Raw genomic sequence first — 11400 nt, forward strand, 5'->3', positions numbered from 1 at the left:
AGCGCACTTTCACTACCCTGCGCGGCAGCCGCTGCTGAACGCGGGGTCCCACGGGGCGCGGGGTGCCGCGGGGGTACGCGGGGGCTGCCCCAGACCGGGGGGGGCTTCTCCTTCGTGGAGAACCCCCCTTCGCCCTTCCCCCCCTCCCCGCCCCCGAAAACCGGCACGGTTTGGGGTTCTGCTTCAGAGGGGCGGACGCAAATCCAGGATCGGCATGTAAAATTAAAAAAAAAATAAATTAAAAAGAAGGAGTTAAGCGACTACGTGGGCTCCTCCGCTCGGGGGTCCCTGCCCCCCCACGCCCCCCGCACGCCCCTCCCCTCTGGCACGCGAGCCCCGCGGCGTTCCGGCCGGGAGGTTTTCGCGCCACAGGGCCAGGCCCTTGCAGCTCCACAAACTCCGCACCGCCAAAAGGAAAAAAATAAAAATAAAAATGGGGGCCCCGCACTAGCCCTCCGGGCGAAACATGGGAGAGAGATCGAGCTCCTCAGCAGAGGTGGGGGAGCGGGCGCCGGCCGGGCACGGTGGGTGCCCGGTCCCGCGGGGGTGTCAGCTGCATCTGCCAGGACGCGGGCGCCAGCGCGGGAAAGGCGCCGCCGGGCCCCGCCCCCCGCTGTCCCGGCCGCTTTGGCGCGAACCTTCAGTTCCCGGGTGCTCGCCTCGCCGCCGCCAGCATGGGTCTGTCGCGCCCGCAGGTGAGCGCTGCCCGCCGTGGGCGGAGGGGTCCCCGGGGGCGCGGCACCCTCGTGGGTCGCTTCTGGCGACCCCCAGGGATGGGGGGGGCGGCTGCGCTTTCCCGGGTGGCGGAGGTCTCACGGACGGGGCAAGCCGGGCTGCGGGGAGGCCGGTGGGATCGGGCGTGGCGAGTCTTTGGGGCTGCGGTTCGCCGGGCGACCCAGGGGGAGCGATGTGGGGGCAGCCCCGCCACTTGGGCCGGCAGCCCCGGGCTTCCTGCCCCGCCGCGGTGGCGGGTCTCCCCCGCGCCCGCCTGTCTGGGACAGGGGGCCCAGCTTCGGAGCCGCGCTCGGCGGGGGGCCCGGCGCCATCCTCCCAGCGCCCCCGCGCTCCACCTGGCAGCTGCCCTGGCCGCCGTTGGGACCGGGGGGAGGGCGCGAGGGCGGCCGTTGGGCCGGGAGGAAGGTACTTCGCGGCCGGGGGTTGGTGGCCGTGGAGCCCGGGGGAGCGGGGCGGAGGTGGGTGGCCGCGGGGCGGCCCCGCGGGGCGTGGGGGTGTGTGTGGAGGGGAGAGGGCGGCCCCACCTCAGCGGGAGGCGGGGAGAGCCACCCCGGGCCGGGTCTGGGGCCCGCCGGAGGCCGCTTCCGAGGAGGGGGGCGACGGCATGTTGGCGTGGCGATGGCGAGCCCGGGTGTGCCGGCCTGGGCTTCCTCCGGCCGGGCGCTCCCCCAGCCGCGGCCAGAAACGGCCCCTTTTGTGTCTGTGGCCGGGCCGGGCCGTTTGTGCTGTTCCTCGCCAGCGGCCGCGGAGCCGGGGCGAGGCCCGGGGCGCTGCCGTGCCGCCCCAGCGGGAAGCGACGAGGTGAACCGTGCTGGGGCAGGGGTAGGAGGTCCTCAAACTGCTCTGGCTAGTTGCTGTTTAAACCGTATTTATAAAAGGTTTGTCCCGGCCCGTGAGGTGGCAGCGGTTAGGGTGCCCGGCCTGGGCAGTGTCCCGGTGTGGGTGCAGCGGGCCTGGCCCTCGGGGCACCCCGGGGAGGTCAAACGGGCCGTGGCCGGTAGAGACATTCCCTGGGAAATGAAAACCCGAAGCCCATCGACAAAGGTAGATCAACCTGGTAATAAAATTAACAAAGCAGCAAGCTGTTGTGTCTGCAGCAGTTGTTTCAAAGCTCCTCTTTTGCGTGGGTATGATCCTTAGTCCCTTCCCTAACAGCTGCAGCGTATTCAGTGTTTGCCTCAAACTAAAAATAATTAATAAATCAAAGCAGATTTCTTAGTACTATTCGTGTACTTGTACTTTTTTTCCCCGGCATTGTCTATAATGAGTGGGGAAGGATACCATTTTTGTGTATATTTCCACTTGGCTGTTTCCATAAAACAAGTATTTCTAAATACTGAACAAAACTCACCTATAACAATGATCAGAAATGTACCAGAGCAGAAACTATTCCCATTTCTAACTTTGGGAATTATTTCAAGGCTGATGATAATTCTGCTGACTTGTATTCAAGAGAGTTAAACATCCTAAAATGATCAAACCTCCTAAAGTTCAATTTAGGCATGTTCTTACAGGCTAGTATGCTACAGTAGGTCTCTTATTAATGGTGTTGCCATTGTCCTATTTGCAGCGCCGAGCTTCTTCAGGAAGGAAAAACTTAACAGCGTTCCGAAATACGAAACTGATTCCTATGGAAACATCCTCATCCTCCGATGACAGTTGTGACAGTTTTGGTTCTGATAATTTTGCAAACACAGTAAGTACAGTACAAGACCAAATAAAACTGAATGTGCAGTGCTAGTAGAGCTTGCAAAAATGTAAAGCTAGTAAATGTTTTGTGCACGATTAAAACTGCTCGCTCTGCTTGTGTTTTTGTATAGTAGTTATAAATCTATGCTATATGCTGTAATTTCATTTCACTCTTTGCTTGTGCTTCTAGGTGGTAATTGTTGGAAACAGATTAGCTATTTATTCTAGCCTTTGAAATGTCACCTAACCTAACATGCCTGACAATTTGCAACTGTGGTTCTGAAACCCCTTGTTAAATGCCTTAACTATTTTTTTTTCTTTATTAAAAAAGCTATTTGCTTATACTGCACTTGTAAATGTGAGTCATTTTCTGTACAACTTCAGTTAAAGGATGTTTTATTCTTCATAGAAATGCAAGTTTAGGTCGGATATTAGAGAAGAACTGGCAAAAATTTTTCACGAAGCCTCTGATGATGAGTCCTTCTGTGGCTTTTCAGAAAATGAGATTCAAGATGCATTGGTAAGACAGTTGATTTTAGTTTGCAATTTTAAGTTTAAATTCTTAGACACTATTAATTCAAAAATAATGGCAGCTTCAGTCGAATGTTGTCAGGAAGAAGCATCATTTTATGTACGGTCCATTATTTAATGTACAGTACATATACAGTAACGTACAGCGCACTATTTAATGTACAGTCTAAGTAGCCATAGTTTCATTTTCTTTTTGTCTCTGTAAAAAGCCACCAAGGTCCTGAGCTTTACAAGTTGAGAATAAAATCTGCCTTAAGGATTTTGAAATATAATACCTCTTAAAACCGTCCTTGCTGGATGGTACTCTGTTAGACTCTAACATGAAATGTTACGCTAGCCCATGGACTCCGGCAAACCCGAGAAAAATTTCTGTGTATATTGACATGCCGTCAGACCTGCCCTCTGACAGTGTAACAGGAAATGCTGTACTTCTTCAGCAGTAAAGAAATAGTGATAGGTGGTGAAATCTGCTTTCCTGCTTTTCCTTGACATCAGTGCAAGAGCAGTTTTATTGCTTAAAAAGACCAACAGAAGTAATACCATGTTTGGCATAAATAGGTTTGTTGTAACTTCAGAACGTGCTGAGGAATAACTAGAAAAAAAAATAAGTCTGATAGGAAGAGAAGGTGTCCGAGTTAAATAATACCCAACAGTAAAAAGATTAAGTAGGAGACAAAGCTGGAGAGATATGTAAGAAAAAGGAATCAAAACCTACACATAATGGGCAGCCAGAACCACATATCTGGTTTAATAAAAGCCCTGTGCAAATAAGGATTACCATTTGAGATTGGTCTGTGTATATGAAACAGGAAGCCTGTTGTTACCTTTGACCAAAATAAGACTCTCTCATTGAGTCTAAACCTAAAAGTCGTACCCTATTGCAAAATGGGCTTCTAACTAAAGAAATGAATTTCTGTCCTCACTGAACCCTTGGTTCTTGCGAAAGTTGTAAGCGAGGCATGCGAATTCAAAGATAAGAAAATATTGGGATTTTACTCATAATTATTTCATTGACTGACTCTAGAAGGAAGGAGGTTCTCATTTTGTATCATTGATAGTGTGAGATGGCTCTTCTTGACCGCTTACAGATGTGGGTTTGGCCCTGTGCTGAGAACTGTGTAGTGGCGTTTTTACAGCCAAATGCAGTATGTTGCAAAATCAAGCCCTTCAAAAGCAATTCTCTCTCACATTCGCACACAAACTTGCTTTGCTATTAGACCTGCAAGCGACAGCTGAGACTGCTGCAGCTGAAACCAAGCTCCTTTCTTGCATGTGTTGGGAATACAGCGGGAGTTTTGAGCGGGAGTACAGAGTGTGGCGCTCTGAGAGTTTTTTATCCCCGTGCCCCCCTCTCATTCTACCATGTTCCCCCCACCCCCTCTGAAATACGCGAGAACACTAGGACCAGAGGTTCAGATGTCTAGATTTTAGCCAGATAGCCTCTTTAACCACTCACAAACAAAATATTGTTGAACTGTATTTAATTGCAGAGCAACTCACTTGGATTTACATGCTTCCATTCTGGTTTGTTAACAGAAATTGGAATCGGATTCAGAGGAGAATGATACACGTGCTGAAAGTGAGGCCGCTCAGAGAAGGCAGAAATATGCTCTTCCTCTAAAAGTAGCCATGAAGTTTCCGCCTCGAAGATCCGAGAGGAGGAAGCATGAGATAGAACCTCTTCCCGAAAATCTGATGCCTGATCCAGATTCAGACTCTGACTCTGAAGAAAAGGGTGCTATGTTTTTAGAAAAAAGAGCTTTAAACATAAAGGAAAACAAAGCAATGGCAAGTACTCAGTGTTTCCCCGGGGTTCCCCCTTTCTTCCCTTCTTGACTCTTAAGGAACCTCTTTGGCTGTTGAAATTAACTCTAATGGGAATTATGTGAATGTGTTAAGAGGAATTTGCATTCCTGATATTTAAATGCGATATTTTATGTCCAGTGGCATGTGAAAATCCATAGGCTGCAAGTCTAAAGGATAGGACTTAAACATATTAGTTTGAGCATTTTCAAATTACTTGCAGTCACTAGAACATAAATAAGACATCAAAGTAAAAAGTTGAAGAGTGACTGCATTTCCTATAAGTAACTGTACTTCTAGCCAATTACCCTAATCTAATAGTCTGTAATAGCACATAAACACCCTCTTAAGGCGCTGCTTCCTTTTTCTTTCCCTTGTTAGCTTGCAAAACTAATGGCCGAGTTGCAAAATGTTTCCGGTATCTTTGGTGGGAGAAAATCATTGCCAACTGTGAGTCAAGTAAGTATAAACTTACTATATTTGCCTTCAGATTTCTCAGAGTCAAATTCTGACATTACAAAACATGTCTCTCAAAAAAAACCAAAACCTTAATAAACCATGTAAATCAAAGTCCAGTTCAGAATTTTATTGCTTTCTAAAACAGGCGTCCTCATTGTGCAGTTCTCTTTTGATTTGCCACTGTATAAAGCAGAACAGATTAATTCATAAAAGTTAGGTGTCTCCACAGGCCAATAAAACTAAACAAGGTGCTGTGTAAATATGTATTTATACAAAGGCTGGAGATAAGGGGGCAGCTCAGGCTTTGAAGCGCAACCCTAAATATTCTGTCAGTTTGGAGCCTTGAAAAAACCTGGACATGTGCCCTAACTAGGTCCTTTAAGAAGGTTGGGTTGTGAATCGACCACTTTACCTGTTAGCTGTGTGAAGATGGGAACAACACCAGAAGTTACAACTCCTCTTAGATGCAGGTTCTGCTGCTGTGTGGGGGAATTATTGTATTTTAAACCTTCATGGACACAAATGTGCTTTTCACTATTTCTCTGCAGCCAGCAGAATGCCCAAGATGAATTTGCCGAAGATGTTTTTACCTTGTGTTTTGTGATTTGGGACAGGGGGAGGAAAGACATAAGAAAGGCGTGTCTTTTGGGAGAGGAATTCGTAGTAGGGACAGGAGCTGTCTGGGGTTTTGCCTGTTTTCATTAGGGGCTTTTAAACTTTACCAGGGACCAAAGCGACTTCCAAGGCGTTCATTGCCCAGAAGTGCTTTGAGGAGGAACCCAGACCAAAGTTCTCGGCCTCACACAAGATCCAGGTCCCTGATTGAAGGTCCTCCTACTCCTTTGCCAGAAGAGGAAGAGGATGACCGCTACGTCTTAGTGAGAAGAAGAAAGATATCTGATGAACTCCTGGAGGTATGTTGAGGCTCTACTTCTCCTGTTACAGGTTGATCATGAGGTGCTTTTGCATTCCATCAAGAAAACAGCAATTCATACAGGGCAATTCATAGAGTTCATCGAGATTCTGAGTACGCTATGGCCTGGGAAGAAGTACAGAAAATAGCGTGTTGTATGTGTTCTTCATTTCCCCCCGCCTTATCCTTGAAAAATCCCTTCCTTGCACTCCGCCAGGAATTAAGCAAGATCCAGTAGCATTTCTGCACCTTGAAGGTGACAGATCCAAGAGAACATGCTAAAGCTGCATCCGTATCGTATGTCTTTGTAAAGATCTGTATCTTTTCTTTAAATATGTGATGGGTATTTGAGACTTTGGCATTGCTTTGAAGATCCCCACCTTGTTTGTGTAGAGTTTTTGCTGAAACTAATGCTAACGGTATTGTGTCTTCATTATTCAGCATGAAGCCCGAACTCCCAGGAGGGGTCACCGTGGTGCCATGGCTTTTCCACACATTGTGCGCCCAGTTGGGGAAATAACAGTAGAAGAGCTGAATAATATTTGTGGATCTGCAAGAGATAAAGTATATAACAGGGCCATGGTAAGTATATTCCAACTTTGTGAAATGCATGCTCTGTGAAGTCGTTTTCTTGTTATTCCTTGGCTGTGGTTTAACATCAAATAGAGCAGACTCCCTCTCGCTGGGAGGAAGGATGTGATTTTGGCGAGATGTACGCCTGAGATCTTGAAATGTCATCTCTTCTGTTTCCCTGAATTTATAGAATGGTCTTTACCAAGCCAGTTAGCTTGCTTTCACCCTGGAGCAGCTGTAGTACCTAGGTGATACCGGCTGAGGAAAGTGATTAACAGACACTGAAGATGCAATGTTAAAACACTTTTGGTAACTAAAGAGCCATCTTTAATGTCTTGTTTCCTGAACTACTTTCCCTGTGTTTTAGGGATCCACCTGTCATCAGTGCCGCCAAAAAACCATAGACACCAAGACAAATTGTCGTAACCCTGATTGTATAGGAGTACGGGGCCAGTTCTGTGGGCCGTGCCTCCGCAATAGGTACGGGGAAGATGTCAGAACGGCGCTGCTGGATCCGGTAAGAAAATTCTGGATTGGCTTTATTGTGCTTAACTTGAGCAGAGAGGTGCAGTGGTTACTCACAGCAAAAGACTTTTAGCAGCAGAACTCCTTACAGCGCTGTAGTACATAACGCAGTCCTGGTTTGATTCAAACTGAATCGCAGAACCTTGTGTTGTGTACAACTCGTTGTAGTTACTACTTCTAGAGCTTTATTTGCAGGGGTAAAATGTGAGAGCAGAGCAGCTGCCAAAATATTTTCAGACTTGAGCATCAGAATAGTGTTTCCTTTTGCCTTGCATTAATGCTTAATGCCCTATGGAAAGGAACTGTATTGTGGACAAAGTGCTGCTGTTGTGGGCTGTGGAAGCGGTGCGGGAGTCGGGCAGAGTGAAGTGCTTCCTGTGGCTACGTGCAAGGCAGGTGAAGGAGAGTTTAGTCCCTTACAGACTGAAGAATTTGTGCTCATGTACTGATTCTTGTACAGAAGTTTAGATAGCTTCTGCAGCACTAATGTTTGCTGCAGAACTCGGTGTGGAGCCAGACCTTCTTTTAAGTTGCAGGTGTGAATCACGTGGCATTCCAGTTCAGTTACAAAGGCTTGTTGTCTGTCTTTTGTTTAGACCTGGAGGTGCCCACCGTGTCGTGGAATCTGCAACTGTAGCTTCTGCAGACAGAGAGATGGCCGATGTGCTACAGGTGTCCTGGTCTATCTGGCCAAGTACCATGGCTATGACAATGTCCATGCCTACTTGAAAAGGTAAGTATGGTGGTGTGTCAGTGGCATGGCTTTGCTGTAAGGGGGATAGGTAGCTCCAAACTAGGAGACGGGAGCTTTACACATCCCGGTTTGTCAGGTAAATCTCAAGATCAGTCCATGTTGCCTTTAGAGTCTGAGATTTTGCCGTATGATTTTTCTGACGTGTTGGTTCTTGCCCAAAACAAGTGGCACATCCATTCTGTCTTTGGCTCTCAACTTCAGCTGTGTTTATTGTCAGGGCTTCCGCTAATTTGTCTAAAGAGTTTCCAAAGAGTGTTTTGCTACAAGCTAACTCGTGTTTCTACTTGTCTTTCAGTCTGAAACAAGAACTCGGAATGGAAGACTGAAGCCGTGACTGCCATTAGATTACATACTCTTTCACTAATGTCATATTACTGCCTACAGTGGATTGTTTAATCAAATGAGATCACAAAGCCAGTGCCTTCCTTCTCTCCCCTTTTGGGTAAAAAAGGATAAAGAACTTTCACTTATCTCAGTGCAAATCATACTTGGGAAAGCTGTTTAATGAAGGTCTTTGCCCACAGGCCATTGTTTTCTTTTTAAACAACTTTGCAAATCAGATAGCATCAGTCCTTGCTTTCATGCCAATAACTTTTTTTTCTTTCCTGAAAGGAGATGGGGCTTTAAGCCATTAGAGTTCTGTTCATGCTCTATTCATGCTCTATTCATCTGTGCTGCAGGTGTATTTGTGGTTTGAAGTTGATCACAAAAAGATATAGAAGTTCTGAAAATTCAGGTGCTGTTCCCTGCAGAACCAAGCAGGGAAAGGTATGTGCTTAACTCCAGGCCGACTTCTGCTGCAGTATAGACTCTTTCTATAAATGATCAATTAGAAGCTAAGAATTCTCTAAGACAACAACACATTCTTAAGTTCAAAAAGGAAGCCCTAGTTGCAGCTGAGCAGTCTCCAAGCACTAATATTTGGTTTTATAGAGTACTCAAAGTGCGCATTGGCCATTTCAAGGGAGATTCTCCAAGTGACTTAAAAGCTGCAGCAGAAGCAGTTGGGGTGGCATTTTTTCTCAGATGAGGAGGCCACTGCTGAAAGCTTCCCCAGCACCAGCACTAGCATCGCGTAGTGATGCCACTGATGTGAACGTACTGGTATACATTGTGGAGTGACCACTCCGTCAAAACCAGAATGTACCCTTTGTTAAATTACTAGTTTTGTGGGTTCTCTTCTCCCTGCTCTTGCTGCAGCTGCAGAACTGCTGCTTCGCAGAATCGGCGCTGGTCCTGGGGAAGAGGGATGCCTCCAGACCAGGGCCTGGTTACATAGAGGAGTAGCAGTTCCTGTGGCTATTGGCCAAGTACAAGTTGGTGAAAGATGGTAACTTGTTGAATTTGGTTATCAAGAAAAAGGGCAATGACAAACAGTCACTGGAATCAGAAGCCTGAATTTTTTTACTTTAAAAAAAAAAAATAAAAAACAAGGGCTTTCTAAGCTCCAGTTCAGCTTAAAGAGAGTTATTCTTCCAGTTGCATAGAGCAGCATAAATGTAAATAGATAATGTTCTCAAGAAACACCCCTGTTGTAGTAACAGATGAGGAAGAACGATTGCCTCATCAAAAAGGCTTTTAAAAATAAATAAAAAGGGAGATGTAATGGGTTGCAAGCAGTTTGTGAGCACTTACAAATGTGGTTAGTGCTGTGGTCTCCTCCTTAACTGTCCGGCTGTATTTCTGTATCTGGCTCCGCATGATTGTAGAAGGATATTGCGCGTGATGTCATTAATGAAGCATGAATACAGCAAAAATGGAGCAGAAGAATTCTAATGTGCTGTGTTGTGGATGGGGTCTTGTGTACTCAGTGCTGTAGAAAAAAAGGTGCCATGAAAATTGCACCTGGAGAACCGAACCACAAAGTGTATAAATGCACTTAGTTTGGTTATGGAAACTACTGTATAAGTTTTGTATAGGATTTAGAATGCGATGTTATAAATAATGTACAGTTGAATAGTAGAAGAATCAACTTGCTTTTATTGAGCACTGGTATTTTATTGACTTCTCTGCACAGTATTTGCACTGTGTGTATACATAACGATCCACAGTTTATACCTTTCTGGGAATGACATCAGTGTGTGTGGGAGGGGCAGAGAGAGGAGTTTAGAAACAAAAGATATTTATGTCTCAGACTTGCAGTTCTGTTTCATAAATCATCTATTCTCTTGAAAATCTGTCCTCTCTTTGTCTGGTTTTACAGTGTGAATAGCTGTGCAATGTGAGGCGGAGGGCGTTCTACCCTCTGGGTACATTTCATGAAGAAGGAACTCTAGAAATACATGTTCTGACAGAGAAGAACAATTTTTAAAATAAAAATAATTTTTTTTTTTCAAATTGCTGGGCTTGCCTTCTGATTGCTAGAGCATGAAGGGACTGTGGTAACAGTGAACCCTCGCGTCCTATCACAGAGACTGCTGTATTTAGATTTACTCAGATCTACAATGTTCTGTATAAAGTTTTTTTTTTTATTTTGAAAATAAAAATGTTCTGGGTTAGAATTTCTGCCTCTTCACTGTTTTTTAAAAAAGCTCATTAGAGCTGTACTTTGACCTTACCACCTTTCAGGTAAACTTCTGTTGTGAAGTGAAGGAGCGCATTGCTCCCTGGGGGAGCAGTGGGACCGGGACATCGTTCTCTCCCCAGCTGTGTGTCCCTGAACCAGCCTTGCTCTGATGTTCGTGCTGCTTGCATTGAATTGTTTGGTACCAGGTGACTAACCTGTGAGGGTGGAAGTATATAGGTGCCGAGTTCAGGCCAGATACACACTATAAGTGCACGTTCTATGTGCTTACCTTTCTGCTTTTTTTTTTTTTCCTAAGTTTTCTTTAAACTAGGTGCCTACATCCTGAGCTGAGAAGGATGAGGAGCATATTATCATTTCAGACAAATTGAAGTCAGGTGCCTGCCACTGTATATGTATTTGTAAGTTGGGAGCTCTGTGCTGGAGCAGAGAATTAGGTGGGGGGCCCTGATTGCAGGCTGACAGTGCTGAAGACTGCTTTTGATACTCGGGCTGTTTGCTTTGGCATCAGCATAGCTGGGTCGAGAGAGAGGAGTTAGATGAGACTCTGGCAGAAGATCACACAAAGACGACCTGTAACGAGAGAGGAAACAGGAAAGAAGTGATGGAGCAGAGTGACTGATCAGCCCCCAGGTACGCTCTGCTGCTAAAATCCTCAGGTCCTTACTCTCACCTAAAAGCTTTGTTTAGATGCGTTGCCTTTCATCCCAGTGCTGGCGATGTGAGAATAAATTTGTACGTAATTGTGTACTGTGTTAGTTTATGGTTTACATGATGATTTCTGAGGTGTCTCAATACACCTTTTTCCCCCGAGCCTCTGTACCGTGGCTACTTAAGTACTGTTGATGTTAACTTGATAAGTAGTTAAAGAGCTCACGGTTTCTATCTGTGTTG

At 46.1% G+C, this 11400-nt stretch overlaps 1 protein-coding gene across 1 annotated transcript; it reads left to right on the forward strand.

The window, feature by feature from the left end:
* The first annotated feature begins 386 nt into the window (after positions 1 to 386).
* Positions 387 to 10410, forward strand: CDCA7 (cell division cycle associated 7). Its single transcript, XM_063341262.1, is given in 11 exon segments — positions 387 to 643; positions 645 to 695; positions 2306 to 2431; positions 2834 to 2944; positions 4492 to 4743; positions 5140 to 5217; positions 5943 to 6131; positions 6572 to 6712; positions 7071 to 7220; positions 7825 to 7961; positions 8278 to 10410. Coding segments are annotated over 11 exon segments (1443 nt in total). The 5' UTR covers positions 387 to 466; the 3' UTR covers positions 8309 to 10410.
* Positions 10411 to 11400: the final 990 nt, after the last annotated feature.

The sequence above is a fragment of the Chroicocephalus ridibundus genome, chromosome 7 (assembly GCF_963924245.1).
Source record: "Chroicocephalus ridibundus chromosome 7, bChrRid1.1, whole genome shotgun sequence".
Lineage (NCBI taxonomy): Eukaryota > Metazoa > Chordata > Aves > Charadriiformes > Laridae > Chroicocephalus > Chroicocephalus ridibundus.